General features: G+C 26.2%; 1 protein-coding gene across 3 annotated transcripts in view; it reads right to left on the bottom strand.

Annotated features, from left to right (window-relative positions):
* Window positions 1-23,644, bottom strand: part of LOC100203090 (structural maintenance of chromosomes protein 5) — a 120,000-nt gene that overhangs the window by 27,416 nt on the left and 68,940 nt on the right. For all 3 annotated transcript variants that reach the window (XM_065817022.1, XM_065817023.1, XM_065817021.1), the window contains exons 15-21: window positions 18,764-18,881; window positions 17,581-17,735; window positions 10,587-10,700; window positions 6,774-6,868; window positions 4,498-4,630; window positions 1,584-1,634; window positions 621-679 (exon numbers count right to left, since the gene is read on the bottom strand). In XM_065817022.1, the coding sequence (XP_065673094.1) occupies window positions 621-679; window positions 1,584-1,634; window positions 4,498-4,630; window positions 6,774-6,868; window positions 10,587-10,700; window positions 17,581-17,735; window positions 18,764-18,881 (725 nt within the window). The remainder of the gene's footprint in view (window positions 1-620; window positions 680-1,583; window positions 1,635-4,497; window positions 4,631-6,773; window positions 6,869-10,586; window positions 10,701-17,580; window positions 17,736-18,763; window positions 18,882-23,644) is intronic.

Below are 23,644 nucleotides of genomic sequence, written 5' to 3'. Positions count from 1 at the left end.
GGTACATATTTATGGATAATCATGGAATAAAAAACTAAAAACTAATAAGTAGTTACCTTATAAATATTTTACCTTATATAAACCTTTCTAAATATTCAACAGTAATGGAATTAGAGAATAATGAATGAAATTAGAGAATAATTAATGAAATTAGAGAATAATTAGTGTAATTAAGTCACAATACTGCTAATTAAATGTTACAGTTGAAGAAACAATTTATCCACTCACAATTAGTATGATTATTTTAACCAATCACAACTAGAGAAATTATTTTAATTAAACACAATTAGTGTGATAATTTTGACCACTCAATTATTTCCCTTGCAATGGCTACAGTTTTAAACAATTTAAAACCAAAAAAAGCTCATAAAGTTTTTGTAAAAAATTATGTTAAGATCTGTTTCAAGTCAAAAACTTGAAAAAAATGTTTCCAAAAACTATTTAGAATTTAAAACAATAAAAACTAGAAATAATATAATGTTTCATAAAAATAAATGAAGTGGCCAACCAGTGTATTTGTGGTCAGTCCACCACACTGCTTATATGTACCTTTATATATTGCTCAATCAAAACATTTTTTCTGTAAAAATATTTGTAAATAAAAAATAAAAAAATCATACTTTAATGAACTAACATTTGAACTTGTTTTTCCAGAATACTTTGATACACTCATTCTATACTAAAATAATGACAATCCTTTGATTAAAAAACAACAACTAAAATCACATACAGTATAACATAGCATAACATAACAAGTAATATTACATACGGCTAAGCATAACAACTTACAACACACTGATAACAATGGTATAACATAACAACTTACAACACACTGATAACAATAGTATAACACAACAACTTACAACACACTGATAACAATCGTATAACATAACAACTTGCAACACACTTACAATAATGATATAAAAACAACTTTTAACACACTGATAACAATGGTATAACATAACTTACAACACAATAATAACATTATTATGACAACATAACATAATAATTTACAACATACTTTTAAAACAATCAAGTTTATAAAAAAAATGAAAATTTCAAGATAATGTTTTAACGTAACTAACATAAGCACAACATAACTGGTAATCCTTCAGTTAAGCAATGAAAATTATAACTACTTGTTTGCTTTTTTTGGACTTGTCATAATTACATCTGAAACAACACAATTAAAAAAAAATCAAATGAGGGAAAGGTTTAGGGTGATGAGAGTCATGATTAGGGTCAGATTTAAGGTCATGGCTGGTCCAAATAGGGTAAAGAAAAGGGTAAGGGTTAACTTGATAATTAACCCTAAACCTTAGCCTAGACCCTGTTTAATCTGTGGAAGAGTGCATCGCATCAGACTTATTAGAAATTTATCAAACCATGTTCAGACATACTCGTGACAAGTGCAAAAAAGCAAATATATATTTTTCCGCTGGTTAATTGAAGGATTATCACATAACTAACATAACAACATAAGCACAACGGCAGAAACTATATGTTTCAATAAACAATATAACACACAATAACATTGAAAAAACAACATACACATATTCCAAAACAAATAGAAAAAAGCTTACCGATGAATCAGGGGTAAAAAATAAAGATATTCCTTTCATTTCTGCCAAAACCTAAAAAAAATGATACTCTAATGTTTAGTTATTATGTCACAGTTGAAAACATATTTTGTTGAACTTGAACTTTTAAGTTAATTAGTATTATTTTATTGATTTTTACTTAACAAAATTTTTTAACATTTTTAATAAACAATATTATGATGTATTATAAATACTAACAATATGCTAATGTTGAATATGACTTCTATAAGCAGAAAAATTTGGTAAGACAATAAATATTGTTGAAAATTTTGCTGCCTTTGAGATATTAATGTTTACATTTTGGTTTCTGTAATATTTTTATTATTTAAATCTCTTTAATTTGCTCAGGCACATTATATAATAATAATAATAATAAAAAAAGCACATACATTAGAAAAATAAAAGCATAAAAAGATTTTATTTTGTTTATTTCAGATTTGTACTAAAACCCATTTCTAGTACAAGTCAAGCAACCATTATTTAAGTTGGTTATCAGAACACAATAAAATATTGTTAAACAGCAAGAAAACAGTTGACAGAAGATATAAAAAGTAGCGTTTTACGACTATTAAATAATTTGACTGTCGACTAAACTGAATAATATATTTTCTAAAATTGACTAATACATTTTTGAAATGGACCAAGTCGACTAAAAGTCAATTTAGTCAAAATATAGGAATAATTTCTTTTTTTGAAATAAATTGTAATAAAAATAATAAATTAATTTATTTTCGCTTTCTATTTTTTAACATCATACCATTTAAATAATGGAACAAAATAATATGAAAGAAAGACCGCTCAAACAACAGGACAACTTATTCCCAAACTCCAATGATTTAGAGACTGCCATAAAATTTGCTAAATATCAAAAAGTCTATGCAATCATATTTACAATGTTATTGTATAGAATACATTTTGGAGCTTCACAACTTAAGTTTGACTCAGGGCCCCGAGCCAGCTTGTATGAAATGAAAATCTTAAGCATCAAGTAAACAAAAGAAAAAAAATAATGAATCACATAACCAAACATTTTAATAGGTATAAATAATACTAATGAATATAATGCGATGAACTTGATAAAACTTTAAGTGAACAAACAAAAATCAAAGTCTGAAAGTTAAATCCATTGAAAAATTAAATAGAAAAGATATAAGGATTTTAATATTTTTACTCAACTTTGGCTTTGGTTGATTTTAGTTAAATTTTAGCTTTAATTAGATTAGTAGGATATCATAGTTGATTAAATCGACTATTAGATTTTTTAAAGTCGACTAATTTTGACTGGTTGATTTTTAGTCAATTTAGTCGAAGTTGATAACAACACTAATGAAAAATAAAAAACTGCAGTTTCTTATTCACTACTTACTATAATGGAGACAATAGAAACAGTCCTCAGAATAAAGTCAGTACTTGGCAATGTCAACCAAACAATTATTCAAGGTTTAAAAATGTATTAAAAATGAAAACAGCTCTAGCTGCCAACCTTGAGCCTCTGTCGCATTGTCTTACAGTTGCATCTCTTTCTCTTTCTTGATTCATCATTCAGCAAAATTGAATCCTTTTACAGTATCTGCCCATTTTATTTACATCATGCAATTTACTGCTTTTTAAATCTTCCATTTTCTTGGCTCTTTAACACTATTCTTTGTTTTCTCAATTAATAGTGGAGAGATGAAAGACATCAGCTCAAAAGAGATGAAAGACTCAAGAATTGTCACAACAACTCAGCTCAAGAACCGTCACAAAGAAAACCACAAAAGTAATCCCAGTCAGCTTTAAGGTGTAATCCCAGTAAAGTAATCCCAGTCAGCTTTAAGCTGTAATTCCAGTAAAGTAATCCCAGTCAGCTTTAAGGTGTAAGTTGTAAGTATAAAAGTAGTTGTATGCAATTTGGAATTTCTTTCTTTATAAAATATTTTTTAAAAACTTAAAAAGATTAGTAAAAGATTTTAAAGAATTTTGCATATAAAAAAAAAAATACATAACAAACAAATTTACTCAAAAAATTGAAATCGTACGAGCATGATTCAATCAAGAGATTGAGAAATACAAAAGCTATGAGTTTTTTTTGAGTTTTAATTTTAAACCCGGGTATCAAAAGTCTTTGGGTAATTTAATAAGATAACATGTATCTATCAGGAAATTTCTTGTGTGAGATGTTTTTCAGAACAGACATTTTTTAAACAAACATAAAACAACTATAAACATAAGAATTTGCAAATCTTTAAAATCATTTTTAAGACCTAAAATCTTTTAAACCATTTCTTTATTTAAAACCTTTAAAATGTCAGGCAATACAAACAACTTTTTAATGCCAGTGATCACAATAGGTCAGCAAAATATTCTTAGTATATAATTAGATCTTAATATATTAAAAAAAAGATTATATGTTGCTTTTTTAATTAAATTCAACATTTATATATGTACATATATCTATCTATTGTATAACAATATGACTTCTAAAGATTATATATATGACTTCTAAAGATTATATATATATATATATATATATATATATATATATATATATACGCAAAATTTTGTGATTTTGTGACTTTTACTAAACCAGTGCTCTTTTTAGCACTTTCCATACCTTACCAAGGTATGGTTAAATTATTTTAACATAAAAACTACTTTCTGATAATTTAATTGTAAGCTTGAGATTGTAGTAAGCCTAGCAACATGTTTAATCATGTTGCTATAGAAAAATTATTGTAGCCCTCATGATATTAACTTTTAATAATAATAACTTTTTATAACTATACTAACCTTTATTTATTTATAGTTGATAACAAATAATAAAACTATTATTTGTTATTAACTATAAATAAATAATAATGTATAATCGAACTTGTTTCTGAATGTGTTTATGAAAATATGTAAATAAGGAAAATACCTGATTACATCGTTCTTCTGTTATTTTAGTACCAATAGGAATATTGTGTAGTTTGTAATTTTCACATAAATACTTGAGAACTGTTTTTGGGCAATCAAACAAATCGGTCATATAGTTTTCAAAACCAAATTTCCTAAAATGTTGATATAAAAATCAGAGCTAAAATTAACATCAAAAATTTTTAACTGTCCGCATCCCTTTTTACAAATGTGTTTACTTTTACATATTTCTATGTGTTTCTGTAAATAAGTTACAAAAATAACTAACTCTAGAACATAAATGTAGACCACACGGGTAAAACCCGTGAAGATGTCACATTTTTCTCATTTTGAGAAAAATGAAATTTAGTGTTTAGTGACATTAGATAATGTATTTAATAATGTATTTAATTAAAAGTATATTTTTATGACATTTTAGTCCTAACACAATATATAAATGTGATTTTTATGATAAATAAAAGAACTAATTATTCACAATGTTCTTTTGAAAACAAGACACTCATTTTGGACATCTGTGATTTTTCCGTTGTAAATTCATAAACTGATAAACCACGTTAGCTTATAACCTTTTAGAGTACTTATTTTTTTAAAGGTAGATGGTAACACGTTGTAATATACAACCACAACGTACTAAGTGTTAGTACGTTGTGGTTGTATATTAAATAGGATATTAAAGCCATCCTTCATATTTTTTTTCATAAAAATTTAAATAAAAAATTATATGAAAGTTTTTTTAATAAATAGCAACCTTATCTCTTCCCTAACTTCATCTATTTGCCATAAATGATTCTATGATGTCTGTGTTTCATCACTTTATATCAAGTTTGTATAAACCATTCAAAAAACAACTGTGAATAACATGATAATAAAAATGTGTTTCTTAAATTTTAAAGAAAATAAAATTTTTCAAAAATAAGATAAAATAATATCAAATAAAGCCTTACTTAGAAAATGTTTAGCTTCAAGTCTTTAAATTTTTAACAAAAAAGAAGCAACAGAGCTATGTATGCTTGTTTCAGTTTATCAGGCACTTTGATCTTTGATCTAAACATATGGGATGTAAGACACATACAACTAAATATTTCCAGTTTCCCATATAATTAAATTTTAAGTAGCCTTTAATATTTCAATTTTTTTAAGTGAACATGTCTTAAATGAACAAACAACTAAGAAGTTTGGCTTTAAAACTCTGCAAATTTCAGAAATTTTCTTGTATCATGTTTATATATAATATTGAATTGTTATGGTTTTTTGTGTAATGTCTTCAAAAATTTGAAGACATTACAGAGAAAAATTAACAGACAAATAGAATTGTTTCAAACCATTAAAAATCATAATACAAATTACGACACCGTAAACAGCATTAAAATAATATGTAAATAAAATAAAGATTATATTGAAAAAAGCATGGATTGACAAATTTATATTATAATGAGCAGTTTGTTTACTTAAAGATGGATTTTCCAATTTACTATGAGGGCTTCTTTAATTTTCAATTTGTTTTTTAGGAGCAGCATCCAAAATTATATATATATATATATATATATATATATATATATATATATATATATATATATATATATATATATATATATATATATATATATATATATACACACACACACACACATATATATATCGGTTTTCTCCCATTTGCCAGCGCTTTCGCGCTTAAATCTTTATGGACTTTTTTGCTTTGGCAAAATAATCATTTTTATTAAAATTGAAGTAGAAAGCTAAATATTGATAATGAAGTAAAAACATTGTGAAATTCGAGATCAGCATGAAAAATTAATTAAGAAAAAGTGGTAATGTGGTGTGGTAAAAAGTAAGTGGTAAAACAAAGTAACTACAAAACGTCTGAAAAAAGTTAATTTTGGACCCCCTCTCCCCCTACTATATTGCGAGTAAGAGTAGGAGCCATAAAACTTGGAAGCTTACTAGTGGTAGTGGATGATAATCTTACTAGTGTTAGTGTCACATTAAAATACTCAGAACTATTCTGCAAAACAAGTTAACACAAATAAAAAAACATCAGGTTGTAAAAACTTGTTTTGACTTTTTTATAAGGTCATATTTAAAAGAAATTGGTCATTTATGTATTACTTTATCATTATGGAAACTTATAAATGGGTCTAAATCAAATGGTTTAAGGCCCATTTAATAAAAATTAAAAAAGTAAAAATTAAAAAAAATAAAATAAATAATAAACAAAATATTTATTATTAAAAATTAAAGAAAATTTGACATAAACTTGAAAAACTATTTTAAACGTACCTTAAATCTTGTAGTGGAATTTTAGGAGCAAAGGAATCCATGCTATCATGAGGAGGACACACACTAGGAATATCTAAGTGAAGAACATCTTTCATCTAAAAAAATATAAAAGTAAATTTTATATTTTTTTCATTGATATATATATATGTATATATATATATATATATATATATATATATATATATATATATATATATATATATATATATATATATATATATATATATATATATATATACATATATAATAATAATAATAATAATAATAATAATAATAATAATAATAATAATAATAATAATAATAACAATAATAATAATAAGATTGAGCTGTGGCATAAAACGGAGCTGACCAAATGAATATGGTCAACTATAACAGCTGAACTGTATATAAAGTTTCATATTGTTTTCACATAGGCATCATAACTGTTTTTAAATGAATATATTAAATGATATTATCTTGATGGTTCTGGTGTTGTACAGATTGTAGAACTTGTGGTAGACTTTTTTGCAAAAAGTAGTTAGATTGAAACTCTAAAAGCTCTTCTGTTATTTTTTTAAAAACTCCATTTCTTGCAACATAGAAAGACATTTTTTTGTTGTTAACATCACAACGCCTGCCCTTTTTCTGGTCTTGTAAATTATTATTTTTTAAAATAATAATTAAGTTTACATTTAATGGCAAAAATGAAAAGCGGCCATGCAAGATGTATATATATATATAGCAGCGCTTGTTTTAAAGCGTTAAGTTGCCAGCAGTTTATGTACGAATTACGTACGCCTAGAGCAATTTACATGAAGCAGCTTTGATATTTTTTTAACTTTTAAATTGCTCTATTAAGCGGTTACATAAAAGAAGTAATTAATGTTACAAAAAACCACTTTGACGATTATGTAAAAAAGTTTGAATGACAATTATGTTGGATATATGCGCTATTTACTAATGAAAAAACTTAAGCTTTATTAACCTTTTTTTTAATCAAAATATATAGTATACTATATATTTGGATAAATAATGACAAATTTTATAAAAAATTAATAATAAAATTGTTTATTGTTATTAGTAACAAAAAACAAGTTTATTCAATTTTTGCTTTGTTTACTAAGTTACTAAATGAAACTTAAAAGAAAACCATAAAAGAAATATTTATAACCAAATGTTGCGATAAATTTTTTTATGTATCATTTTTTACTTAGCAAGCCCAAGTATATTTATTTATACAAGTTTTTATAGCAATAAAAAGAAATTCCGAAAACCTCTATTGAACAGTAAAAACAAGTGAATAACAAAAAACAAAAAAATTATATTTTATATTATCGCTGTTTATGTTATTTTTATTTTGTTTTATGGTAATGATTGATTGTTGTGCTTGAAAAGCGCAAATATTGAACGAAAACACGCTTGAAGCAAACCAATACAAAATATATAATAAAAATAAGGTCTTGCAATGTCATACTTATATAAAATATTTATTTATTCAAAATGTATTTATTTTTAACAGCAGCTTTACATAATTAACAGTTTATGCGCTATTCAAAAAGTGAACAAAAAATCCTTAAAGCTTAAAAAAAAAAATTGATTAACAAGTTATTTAAATTATTCTTTTAATTTTTAATATGTTAAAGGTATGTGTAATATTCAGACTTTCCAAAAAAGTTAGCACACAAACCGATCTTTACCTTATATTATTTATATAATATACTATAGTTTAGTAGACTTTGATCAAATAATTGAAACAAGCGATACAGATGACACAGATAGTGATATTGATAGCGAAGATGATATCTTAACAGACACTCTTCGTGAAATAATTAACTGATAGAAAATATATATTGTATAATATTGTATATAAATGTATATAAATATAAATATATATAAATATATATATATATATATATATATATATATATATACATACATACATACATATATATACATATATATATATATATATATATATATATATATATATATATATATATATATATAAGTTTATATAGATAATAAAATTAAAGTTTATGCTTGAGTAGAACTTAACTGTCAATTTTATTTTAAAATATTAATAAATATTGTTCAATTTTTAATTTTCCTTTTTTTTTGAAAAAATAAAGAGCTCATTTTTATTGCAATATTTTTTGCCATTCTGTCCTATACTATTTTTTTTTTCTTTTACTAAAAATTGTAGATGAATTCTAAGGCTGCATCAAAAATTTGCAGAATACATATGTTTTGAACGTACAAAACTTGCTGTTAACAAATACAAATCACTGGTAATGTAAATAAATAAAATTTTAATTTTTTAATTTTTTACTCCCTAACTTTTTAAAAATAAAAATTGTTTTTTAATAGCAAAGCAGAAATTAAAAACTAAGATATAATAATAAAAAAAATCATATTTTAAATAATAAAATAATTTTTTAATGCATATGTTAATGTTGAGAAAAAAAAATTTGATTTTTTTAAATTTAAAATTTAAAGAAATATTAAATTTAAAAAAATTTAATATTTCTTTAATTATTTAATAATAATTTAAAAAGTTTAAAGAAAATAAACATTCCAATATAACATTTTCTTTATTGTTTTTTGTTAATTGAGTTATTTTTTTTATGATTGCTTTTTGCGGAAATTTATTATATTGCGGTAGTTTTGATGTCAATAATAAAAATAAAGAGAATTATATGACGTCACATCATGCATTAAGCATTCGTTATTTAAAACAAGGCCTGATATAGGGTAAAGTGGGACATACACAGACACTTAAGAAACAAATGTGAGATTAAGTAATCATAGTTAACATTGTTTTTTATAAACTTCCTAAAATTCATTGATATAAGAAAATGAAAAAACAAAAGAAAACTTCTAAAAATAAGCTGCAACAAACAAAGTAACAAACTCTAGACTAGCAAAAATGTTTTTAAGTGGATGGGGCAAAACAAAACGAGTTTAAAAGTTATTTATTAATTGTAAAGCTTTAAAAATGATAAAAAATAAAGGCATTTTATCATTTAAACATGTTCAGACATTAAGTTCTCAAAAAAATAACATACAAACTACACGCCCATACATCACAAAAAAAGAAATAACAACTAAAATAAAATTAAAAAACTTTTTTTGTTTTATTATAAAATACTCTTGAACAAACAAACTTAAAAAATTGTTCTAAAAATTAAGTAGGACAAAACTGGTATATATTATTAAATTGGTAACTACTAAATTTAAAATTTAACAAAAAATATTACAAACAACATAAATCACACAAAATATATCCTGAAACTATTTGGCAACATTTTTGATGCACTGGCTTCATAATAATAATAACAATATGGCAATGTAGAGCTAACTTAAATATGTCATATGTATCAGCAGCTTTTTTCAGCAGTTCCAAGTTTCTTTTTACTCACAGCTAAAACTAAAGCATTTCATCCCATTTTGAATAATTGATCTTTCTTATACAGTTTCTGACCATCTTTGTTTAAAGAGTTTATTTTGTTATTTATTATTATTTTATGTTATTTAGGCTTGTCATAATAAATAAAATTTTTTTTGTAATTTTTAAAATTTATCATGATAAAACATATAACAATAAAATATTTTAATTGTTCTTATTAATAAAAAAAAGTCTAGAAAGTTTTTAGAAAGATTTTAGAACAAATTAATTGTTTGAGTAACCTTTTTTTTTTTTTTAATATTTTTCATTACTTATTAAAAACAAGACTTGACATAAATCTTGTCAATTGGAAAAAATCTTGACAATTGAAATAAAAAATGTGCAATAATATAAATAATGATATATAATAATAAAATAAAAATACTTACTAAATCAGAGAATAATGCTTGATCTTTTCTATTTTCACAAACAAATGATTTGAAATCGTTAAAACTTATAGTAGACTCCAAATAAACAGCATCTTTCATATTCTTCATATTGATCTAAGGTTAAATATTAATTTGATTTAAACTTTTATTATATATTACATTTAAAATAAAATGTTAACTTGATTTAAACTCATAATATCCTTATTAGTAATAAATTATCAATAATAAAACAATTAAAAGTAAACAAATGCATCTTATTTACTTTTATTTACTATGTGTTTGTATGGTTGAATTAGTGGTGTTGTGCTATATAAGACCAAGCTTAATTAGTTACGCTTGATCTTGTTTTTTTACACATTTTTATCAAAATGCATATTTAATGAGTTAAAGGGTTGGAAGAGATTTAATTTAAAAAGAAATTTGACTTTAGAATAGGCCTAGGAGAGTAAAGATATTAAAAAAAAAAAAAAATTATAAAAATAGTAAAAAAAAAATTTTTAGTATTAAACTAAAATATTTTTATTGTATAATTATAAAATGATTATGATAAAATACTATAAATAGCATAAATTATGTTAAATTAGTGGAATTAAATTTATGGTTTAATAATTAAATTAATTTTATTTGAAACACAAATATAAGGAATAGATTGCTGCTGATTTGCTTGCAGTTTTTGGGGCACATTGTTGAGGCAATTTGAATTCTTTGGTTACTTCTTAGATTAACAATAGCAGAAAAACAACATAATTTAGAACTGCATATAGAGTGCAAAGCACTTTCCATTTTAATTCATTTTAATACAACATAATTGTAAAAATAATGTATTCTGCATCTAAAACTTTTATTATAAAAAACTAATTTTCATCACAAATTGTTTACGCTATTTTCAAATTTTTTTTTTTAAGGGATTTTTTTTATCTGATCTTTTCTACAAAATTTACTAGAAATGTTTGTTCTTTATTGGTCTATATGATTAAATTACTATTAAATTGAATTTAGGCTTCAGAAAAACAGAAATATGCATCAAATTTTTATCCATCAAATAAATTAGAAAATAACAGTTTAGTGAACTTTATTATTTTTTATGTTATTTACAACAAAATTAAAAGGTATTAAAGAACATTTTGAAAAGAAATAATCAATTTGAGTGATTTCACATGTTTTACATTTACTTCATATATAAATTCTAAACAAAAATAAAGATTTTAAAAATGTATGGATTTACATATCAAAATCAGTAAACTTGAAATTAGTTTAAATATAAAAATGTTCATTTCCTTAGGAAAACAATTTTATGTTAATTCAAAGTCGTCTTTGAATTAACAGTAGCTAAGTCCTGTTTTTGTAGTTGGCACTTAGACTTTACAAATGATGACGACATCTGGATTCAAGCATCAGCAATCCACTGGTAGCCATTTAAACAACTGCACAGGACCATTTTGACACATAAGTTTGACAAGCAAATCTATTTCTTCTAGGATAATGTCTTCAATGACTCCAACCCACCACTTTTGCTTTTAAGAAACACAGCCATGATCACCTGTTACTAAGTTTACAGTTGTTGCTTTGATGTTTCTATAGTTGCGAATTAAAGTAAATTCTTCATCAACACTGCATAGCTTAAAAACACTTTCTTTTTTGAAACAAATAATCACAGGATTTACACAGAGTGTTCATTCTAATTTTGTTCAATAAAACCTTTGTACTTTGTTCTAAACTGCGAAATTATAGTTTTCTGAAAAATCACCCAATAATACTGCCATTACATCATTCACATCTTCCTTTCTTGAACTCAGGTTTGCTGCTACAAGTGCTGTGCAAATTTTGTCAGTTTTTTACACGCTAGTTCTATGTGTTCAAGCATTGGCTCTTTGTTATGTATTAAGTTTGACCTATTTGTTGTTGTCTGCTGATTGAATTCTACCTCACTATCATCATCAAATTCACTAATTAAATCATTAAGATTTTCAACCAATGCATTCATAACTGCTAAGCATCTTTCACATTTCAACATAGTACAGCCTTTATTAGTCATATCACAGACAATAAAAGGTAAAAATTCTTTGTATGTCACACCAAGAGGATGCAAAAACAGTTTAAATACTGATGAGCAGTAGACACATACAGAATGTTCCTGAAGCACCAACATACACAGAATGTGTTGCTGAAGCACCAAACACCATTTGGTGACATACAAAACCTTAAATTTTTTGTTTCTGGGTTGTTGGTTTTAAAAGCAACAAACAATTACATTTTAAAATTACATAAGAGTAAATGTTTTTGCATGTGGATATTTTTCCTTAAACTTACATAGTGCTTTTTATCAGACATTATACAGCTGCTCATCATTTTCATAAATAGACTTGACCAGTTGAACTGTTACATCAGAAAGAGTTTTTCCTGATTTAGGATTAGGCATGGCTAACATACTTTTTTCTAACGCTTACTTGGGTGTGGTTTCAGTTACATAATTTGTTTTATATTGATCAGTCAGAGAGCTGACTGATCAATATAAAATAATATCAAAATATCAGAAGTATTTTTGTCCAAGTTAATTCTTCTAGTCATTAAAATCTTTATAAAAATCAATATTGGCAGATGTATGAAGGGAAATAGCCATCTAAAACCACATTAGTACAAAAGGTTGGGCAAACAATGGTAACAAAGAGTTTCATGATGGATTAGTGCTAAGCTTTACCACCTAAGAATTATTCAAAAGAAGAACAGAAAATTTAAACCTGATTTGAATTCTAAATAACTGAATTGGTGTGTAAGTATTTGACCAAGCTGAACTAATGAATGAAAGCTGAGTAATAAATTTTCAAAAAACAATGGGCTGCACTATACATCACAAAATTTGCAGAAATCGAGCACAAATATCTAAAGATATAAGTTAGGAAAGTTTGTGATTTTTTTTCAAAAAATTCCAATCTTTTCTAGATGTATAGCAACTTGAAGTTTGTTTAGTTTATATCTCTCAAATCATTAGAATATTGTTTATTTTAAGATTCATAAAATTCAATTACTAATAACAATAAAAATAGATATCAACAACTATAGCTCTAGAAAATATCTGAAAGAGAAAATTTTTGGTTTTGATTATTTTAAAGGTTTACTTTACAAACCAATGTTGTTTTGGCTTTAAGTTTTATTGAGGAGTTATTGGTGTTTTGGTTTTTCAATTTTTCTAAAATAAATTTAAAAAAAAAGTCAGCAAATGCATTTTGATATTGAACTAAATACAATTATGTTTCAAGTCAAAATATTACAAAATATTTTGCCATATTTTGTTAACTTATTAATTTGTTACTTGCTATTTTCATCACAGAATAGTGATGTCATTTAAATTGTCCTTATAGTTTTATAAAATAACTAAATCAGTTGTTGCTTTGTTAATAGTTATGGAGCTTGTTATAAACAATCATATACCCAAGTAATGAATCTATTTAATCTTAAAAACTTAGCAGGAATGATCTTGAATTACTTGTAAAACAATCGTTTATAAAAGATTTATATAAAAATCTTGAGTGATAATGAAAATGATAAAGATTTTGGGATTGTTAATAAAACATCAGTTTCAAATGTAGATACTTTACTGCTGGAGTCTTATTAAAGTCAAAGGATTGTATAAGTCAGGTAAAGTTTTAGAAGATAAACAAAAATTGACAGCATTAACAGCATCCATTAAAAAAAAAAAAGTAGCCAGTCCCCTTAACATATTGGAACAAAAGTTTTGAAGAACAGTCAAGTTTTATAGTATATTTACATGGAAAAAGCAAACTCGGTTGGTAATAGTATTGTTAACTAACAAATTTCTACAACAACATCTAAAAAAATATAATTGGCAACTCCAGCTCCATGTAGGAATGCAAGACTCATAAAAAGATGTAGGAATGCAAGACTTATAAAAAGAAGTGGTAAGGATTTATTGGTTGGTTGTGGAAATTTTGTTTTTGTTTTAAATGTTTACAAATTTTTCTAATTAAAAAAACAGCATTAAATATGGTTGCTTTTATTTAATTGTGATAGTGGCCAGAACAACAGTATACAAATGAAAAGCACATTGATTTTCCTAAAAATGGTTCAATACTTATTCATCAGTAAATAAAAAATATTTATAATTTGTAACATAGAATTTATAAATAAATAATCAATTAGTTAAACCATGTTTACATTTTTATTTTATATAAAAACTTTACAGAATGACCCAAATAAAGAAATACACTTGTGGCTATTCACTGGAATATTTGAAGTTGACACATTTTATGGTATTTTATTACATAGTAAACATATTGAACTCAATATGTTTACTATGTAATAAAATACCATAAAATGTGGCAATGAAGCCAAGCAAGAACATCTGCCTACAAAACATCCAAATGATAAAGATTAGCCAATTTAATATTTCAAGAATCACATAAAAAATTCCTAATTCAGTCAACAATTGTTGCATCATTTAAAACAGGTTGATTTAATCGCAAAATTAAAATGCACAAAAGAGAGATACAACTTAGCGCATATGGCAATTAATTGCAAGAAGTGGTAAAAGTTATAACATTGGAAAAAAATTAAATTGAAACCTTCAATAATCCCCAGAGTCATGCATCAAGATAATAAAAATATTGGCCAGCTTAAGAATTAAAAACAATGCTAATACAGATACAATTGGATCATTTATTACTGTGAAATCATACTTTACAAAAAATAATATTCCTTTGAATAATTTTACAGCTTGTGCTACAGATGGAGCACTAGGTAGGTTGTTATAATAAATTTGTTGCATTTTTGAAGGCTGAAGTACCAAGAGTTTCATGTATTCCTTGTGTGGTGCACAGACAACTTGTTGGAAAAATTTTAGATTAAAGTCTTCATTCATTATTAAGTAATTCGAGTTGGTAATAAATAAAATCTCAGAAATGAATGTTTCAGCTTTGATAGATTTCAGAAATGATAGAATGTTTTAGCAGGTGTGTAAGGATAATAATAAAGATTTTATAAAATTACTTTTGAACACAAAAGTTTCATGGCTTTCGAAGGGTACATGCTTTCGAAGGGTACATGCTTTCGAAGGATACATGTTTTCGAAGGGTACCATTTTGTATAATAAAATAACATGTTTTCGAAGGGTACATGTTTAAACCACTTTGTATAATAAAATTTTTTGAAAGTAACAATAAAACCGCTCTCTGCTAATAATTAACAATTGTCAAAAAATATGTGTTTTATTTGACAGATATTTTCAAGATATTTAATGATATTAATTTATAACTTCAAGACACTAATAAAACACTTAAAAGTTGCCAAAGTATTGTGTAATTATTTATTGACAAACTTGAACTTTTCTGTCATAATCTATTAAATAGAGAATTTTATCAGTTTCCTTTTCCTGAATCATCTGTAAAAGATTATGTAACTCCAGAGGATATCGAAAAGTTCAGTAGCCACCTTAATTAACTTAAATTAAAAAATGATTTAAAGATATGAAAAAATAATGAAGAAAATAAATAGAACTTCATCTACCATAATAGTGTATATGAAAACTTATGTCAAAATATAAAATGCCCATCTTACATCTGAATATGTGGAAACAGATATTCAATTTATTGATAGCTTTCCTTTCCTCATATCTAGTAGAATCAGGCTTTATTGCTGCTAACTATATTACAAACCAAAAAAAAAAAAACATTTGAATATTTCTAAAAAAAATGGAGACCATCTATTTCTTATCAAAATAGAACCCGGTATTAAATATCTGACTTTGTAGCATCAACCTTCAACCATGTTCCATCAGCATCATCATTTGCAGCATTAAACTCCCATTAATAATTCAATTAGCTAGTTACACTTACTTACAATAGAATTTATATTTCTATATATTAATAAATTAATATAGAATTATATGATTTATTGTATCATTATCTTACAAGTAGAGGATATGTGATACAGTGTAGATAAAGTACTTTGTTATGATGTCGTAAGTTGTTATAGATATTTTTCTAGTGTACTAAAATATTGTATCTGTATGCCTTAATTTTCTGTAACTCTACATTATAAATTGTTTAAAGATAAGCATATATGAGAAGGTTGACTACCTCTGTTTTAGATTCTATTCATGGATTTCTGCTTCTATGCTTATGGCTTTGAATCTCTTATTGCTATCTCCTAATAACAGCTCTAAAACTTACTTTTTTTTGTTTGTGTTTTTTTTTATTTCATTGTTTCTTATAGTTTCTTTACTCAAAATTTTAGCATAAGCTTTAAAATCTTAAGCTTTAAAATCTTAAGTTTTAAAATCTTAAGTTTTAAAATCTTAAGTTTTAAAATCTTAAGTTTTAAAATCTTAAGTTTTAAAATCTTAAGTTTTAAAATCTTAAGTTTTAAAATCTTAAGTTTCAAAATCTTAAGTTTTAAAATCTTAAGTTTTAAAATCTTAAGTTTTAAAATCTTAAGTTTTAAAATCTTAAGTTTTAAAATCATAAGTTTTAAAATCTTAAGTTTTAAAATCTTAAGTTTTAAAATCTTAAGTTTCAAAATCTTAAGTTTTAAAATCTTAAGTTTTAAAATCTTAAGTTTTAAAATCTTAAGTTTTAAAATTTTTAATCAAAGGTTTAGCTAAATAGTCTTTAGACTAAAGGATAGTAAAGTTAAGTTATGATAAAACATGTGGAGAAGAACATTTTATATATAATATTGTATTAAAGCAACAAAAAATATGAAACTATAGTGTTACACAAAGAAAACTCTAAACAGGTTGTAACATGCCTAATTAAACAGTTGATGAAAAATGGGATTTTCAATACTATGACTTTTAAACAAATGATTTCAAAAAAGTTATTTCTATTTGGTATAAAATAGAGCAATATATATTTAAAATAATTTCTTGAATTTGTTTAACTTATCTAGTTAACATTTGGATATTTGATAAAAACATTAAAATAAAAAAAATTGAATTAAAGACATACAATTTTTTTTAACTGAAGAAATTGAAAAATACCTGAGTCATGATAGGCTCATAAATCTTTCCAGAAAACTTGTCTTGATTGCTGCGCAACCACAACACAGCATCATAGCAACCTCTGTCAAATCGTCGAAGAGATTCAAGCTTCAAATTATCTGCACTTTCTAACTTTTTTAATTGCTCTGTTGCATCTTAAATTAAAATAATGGAAATTTTCAAAAATAAAACAATTTAGTATTTAAACACCAGTTAGTGTTAAAGAAGCAAAGAAGTAAAAATTTCAAAGGTTTGCAATTCAGGTAATAAATAGAAAAAAAATTTTGATTAACATTAGTATAATCAAAACAAAATAATTCAAACATTAAAATTTATCGCTAAAAAAAATCTCTAAATGTTGCTGCTAACTCAATACATTTTTATAAAAAATTAAAAGTAAAATTATAACTTAATAATTTAAAATTAAACTTTCTATAATTTTTAAAACAAACTTTATCAACTTTCGTTAAAAAGGTTAGCGATTTGGAGTTGTCTAGAGAGAGAGTTGCAAATAAAAAAAAATTAGCAAAAAAAAAAAAAAAAATTAGTAGCCTGCTTGACTGTAGCAGCTACCTCTAGAGCCTTAGGAAGGTAAATTTAAAATTTGAAAAAATCAATAAATTAAATCAAACTTAATTTTCATTTTCCTCCAATCATAATAAGTTTTTTTTTTTTTTTCGGGTTTAGTTTTAGTAATTTTTTTTTAATTGTTATGTTGCCCTCTCTTAACTGTTGTTATAAACCTCTCTTAACTCTGAAACACAAGTCTACAAGTTAAGCGCAATACTATTTCATATTAATACTATACTATATTATATACTATGATAGGGTAGTGGTGTAGTGGTAGAGCACTCGCCTCATAAGCGAGGAGTTCAGAGTTCAATCCCCATCATGTCCCTGGTAGTACGGTGCTCAACTTGTTTCTCCGCGCAGCGGCCTTGTTCATCAATGTTGTGTTTTGGAGTTATAGAGTTGAGAGAGGGTTGTAACCACAACTAATGTAGCCTCCTTGACTGTAGTGGCCTTCACGGCCTTGGGGAGATGAATTAAAATGAAAAAAAAATTAAGGTCTTAGTGGGTATCACACTTCAAACTTCTCCCTTACTTATTGCCTCGTCCTCCATCACTACTGCATTTAAGTTTGTCATAGATTTTGTTTCAAAAAGAAAAAAAATTTCAATACTTTCAATGTTTCCTTTGTGTTGGTTCTTCTCATTTAAAAATTCACTGGCATCTCTAGTGAGACTGTTGAATTGCTTGGTCAGATTTTTAATAACTTCAGATATTCTGTCACTTTCAGGCTAAAAATCAAACATATTTTCCAAAAACAGTAGCTCATAAAACTAATAGAAAACAAAGCTCATAGAACTAATAAAAAAATTATTCATATTACCAAAAACAAATGTTTTAACAAAATGAATTACAACAAGTACAACTTAAAAAGTTAAAGTGTGGGTGTTAAAGTGTGAAACAAAATTGTTACATGTATATATATATATATATATATATATATATATATATATATATATATATATATATATATATATATATATATATATATATATATATATATATATATATATATACACACACACACACACACACACACACATTTATACATATATATATATATATATACATATATATATATATATACATATATATTACATATATATATATATATACATTAAGGCAGGTCATACTTTTTTTTTTGTGTGGCTATAGCATAAAAAGTTGTTCTATTGGTCCAAAATCTAGGGACCATAAGATTTTTTAAATTTTAAGCTCAGTAAGTACTTGCAACTTGTAGTTGAAAATGTGGAAATAATGTGAAAACGTATATCAATTTTATAAAGGCATATTCTTATTAGTGTTCACTGCGTTTAGTTTATATTACATTCGCTGGTACATGAAATGAGATTAGATAAGTCTAAGTAACCATAAATTAATCATACATTACCTTAACTCAACCAAAAGTAATCCTAGCATATCGTAAATTTACCCTCATCAAACCCTGTATTACGGTAATATATGTGTTTAACATGTTCTGTTTTATATTTTAGATTGTTTAAAAAAAGTGGTAATTGATTCTTGCTACAACAGGGTTTATTTCAATCAGTTGTTTATAATCAATCTTTTCTAATTGTTATATGATATTGTTTGGACAAGTTGGTTTCCATTGTATTGAGTTCTAATAAATGGCGTCCGTCAGTACAAGACTTGGGACTAAACACTCAGTTCTGGGGCAGCCTGCAGTTATAAAAAAAAATCAACTTCCTACATCTAGTGATGTTTACAGACTGTATGACTACTACTTAAAGCACAATAAATATGATTGTATGCAGAAGAGAGTGACAGCTGTAGCACATGAAGTTGTAAGTATCTACAACTCTGCGAGTATGCCAGTAATTGACACAAAGAGTGTAGTCAATCGTATAAAGAAATTGATTGATAAAGTTAAGGGTCTTGCTAAATATCCCAGTTCTAAGAAGACATCCATCAACTACCAAGACTGTTTGAAATCATTACAAACTGTATTTGATATATGTACTTGTAAATGTGTTGACAGCGGTATACAAGAGAATTCACATTGTATTTGTCCACTGTCGCATAAAATACCTCCAACAGAATGGTCTTTCTGGTTGGACCAAAAAACTGAAAGGAAAATGTATATAGGTGCTATAGATATAAAAGCTACAGGTATGTTGCAGAAGAAAGAAATGAGAGCAGTCAAACGTTTAAAATTTGAGCGCAATCAGAAAATAAAATATGAGACAAAAATAAATTATATCTACAACAACATGAGTGATGATGCTGATGATGATGGTGGTGAGGACGTAGAACTTCAACTAAACATGGGTGATGAAGTTCTTGATTATGAAATTTCCAGTGGTGAATCTGATGATGGTGTTGCAGCACCCAGAAACATGAAACAATATCCAGAGTTGTGCAAAGCTTTGGACAGATGCAAGATTAGTAACAGAGAAGCTTGTCTTGTAGTGAATGCAGTGCTAAAAGATATAAAGCTATTGTCGGCAGAAACTGCAATAGATCCTGCAAAACTTAGACGTCAGAGAGGTCTTTGGCAGCAGAAACAAGTTTCAAAGCATGCTGCCGAGATGCAAGAACTAATTTGTATTGGATTTGATGGGAAGAAAGACTTAACTTTTGTTGAGAAGTCTGGTATACGTAGAAGCATAAAGGAAGAACATTATGTTACTGTATCATTTCCAAACAATAACTACATTAGGGTGTCCCTAAAAACAATTTTTTTGAAAAAAATCTGCTCCCACCCTTTAAATGTGTTCTATATAATACAAAAACACTAGGTTTAAAATTTTGTTGAATAAAAAATATTTTTAGAGGTCCCCCAAAACCCTTTAATATTTAACGGGTCCCTAATATTTAAAAAAAAAAAGTTTCTCGAAAATATGTCAACCTGGTACTCAAATAAAGCGAAATTAAATAAAAATTTCAAAAATAACATTCATTTTGAAATAATATAGTTATTTTAGGTTTTACTACGTAAAAATCTTGTTTTTTAGCAAAAAATGAAATAAGTGAATTTTTCATGATAATTGTGATAAATAAGTTTAAACTTCAAATTTATTTTTCAAAATGAATATTATTTTTGAAATTTTTATATAATTGCGCTTCATTTGAGTACCAGGTTGACCTATTTTTGAAAAACTTTTTTTTTGAAAATATTAGGGACCCGTTAAATATTAAAGGGTCTTGGGGGACCTCTATAAATATGTTTTTTTCAAAAAAAATTTAAACCTAGTGTTTTCGTATTATATAGAACACATTTAAGGGGTGGGAGCAGATTTTTTTCAAAAAAGTTGTTTTTAGGGCCACCCTAAACTACATTGATCATGTAATGCCAGAAACAGGTAAAGCAGTTGACGTTGCAAATGAGATATTATCGATAATTGCAAATACAAATTCAGCAAGTACGCTACTAGCAGTTGTTTGTGACGGTACAGTAACCAATACAGGCAAACGAAATGGTGTGATTCGAAAATTAGAGAAAGGCGTTGCAAGACCACTGCAATGGCTTGTTTGCCTGTTGCATGCTAATGAACTACCATTTCGGAAATACATTTCTGCTATTGATGGAGGATGTACAAGAGGTCCTAGTAGTTCCAGTGGTGTATTATGAGTGCGCTAGACTTTGACCCCAAGGATTTACCAATTTCAAAGTTTAAAGCTATGTTAGGAAAAGTGGTTGAGATTAATGATGAGGTTAAGAACAGTCTAAGTACAGATCAAATATATCTTCTTAGAGCATGCTTAGCAGTGCAGCAAGGTTATACAAATAGTGATGAAATTAGGTCTTTACAGAACGCAATGCCAGGAAATTTAAACCATGCTAGGTGGCTGACAAAAGCCAACAGAACTTTGAGATTGTATATGTCAAAAGAAGTCTGTTCCCCATCACTATACAAAATTGTACGCTTTATAGTAAATGTTTACGCTCCTTCATGGTTCAATATCAAGAGCCATCCTTCTTGCGCTGATGGTGCAAAGAACTTTTTTTACTTGCTGAAGCAGTGTCATGAGCTTGGAGCAGAAGATTGAAAAATATTAGAGCCTGTGTTGCAGAACAACAACTACTTTGCCCACTCCGAAAACATTCTTTTTTCTGGTGTTTGTGACAATGATGATTCTGTGCGACATTTCTGTTGTGAAAAAATAATTAATTTGAGAAGTACTTCGTGTAGTTCTTCTGTGCGTGTTTTTGATAAGTCAAGTATCAAGCTAAACGCCAATGCTTTGACTTACGTTGATATGATTGACTGGACTACAGCTAACATCACACCACCGCCGTTGCTAGCAGCTATTGAAAGTGAAAAACTTCAACACTGTCAGTTTGATTTCATTTTTGGTATACCCTGTCACTCTCAGGCAGTTGAGCGTGCTATCCAAGATATCTCTGCAGCAAGCTCAACCGTTTTTGGGCATGAATCGCGACATGGAATGATTTTACAGTGTACTGCATCAAGAACAGAACTACCTAGTGTTAGCTGTAAATCAGACTTTTTGTAAATTACGTTTGATTATATTGTTTCATTGAACTAATAATATCTAGAACTTCACCATTTAAGTGAATTTTATGTTTCGACGTCGATAACACCCCCTTATCGTTGACAGGGCCGCAATTAAGGGGGTGCATCTTTTTTTTTAACTTTTTTTTATAGTAAGCAAAAAATGCTTATAAAACCCCCCCAAAAATACTTTTTTGCGCTAGCCATGGATATGGCGTCTGTATCATATTAAGTGCTTGATGAATTTCTTATATTTTTAGCTATAAGCCATTAAAGGGTAAATCTTTGCGGTAAAGTTGCAAGTACAAGACACCTGCTGTTTTAAATATTTTTGGCCTTTTTACAATAAGTAGCACCTAGAGCAACTTTTTAGACCATAGCCAGGTTAGCAACTCTAAAAAAAAAAAGTATGACCCGCCCTAATATACATATATATACATTACATATGTATATACATATATATATATATATATATATATATATATATATATATATATATATATATATATATACATATATATATATATATATATATATATGTATATTAGGTTGGCATTAAAAAAGTTTTTTTGAATTTGATACAGCACACCCTCTTATTTGGCGAGGTTCAATAAAAAAAGTATACAGTTACATTTTTAATTTCTTTTCTCAACATTAAAAAAAGGATATTCTAAATATTAAAAAAAGCTTCTTATTTTTAAGCATTTTTTTAGTTTTTTCAACTGTTGTTTTTGGGATGATTATTGCTCTCTTATATGATATTTTGTCTCTTTGTAGTTTCAGTTGAAAAATGTTTCCTATGATACTTAACTACTTGGTAGAGATATTGAGTGTCATTTTTTATTAAAACTTCATTAAAGTCAGTGGCTAATCTAAATGACTTGATTAACCACTTTCATGGCACATTTTCTGACATGCAGCCATGTAGTCATCACGAACAGCCCAAGTTTCTGGAGACAATGTCAAGAATCCTGTTGGTAGATTAAGAAAGTCAAACAAATTCATTGAGCAAAATT

Source organism: Hydra vulgaris, chromosome 13, assembly GCF_038396675.1.
Source record: "Hydra vulgaris chromosome 13, alternate assembly HydraT2T_AEP".
In the NCBI taxonomy this organism is placed as follows: domain Eukaryota; kingdom Metazoa; phylum Cnidaria; class Hydrozoa; order Anthoathecata; family Hydridae; genus Hydra; species Hydra vulgaris.
Note: the sequence above shows the minus strand (reverse complement) of the source record. Positions and strands in the feature narration are given on the sequence as shown.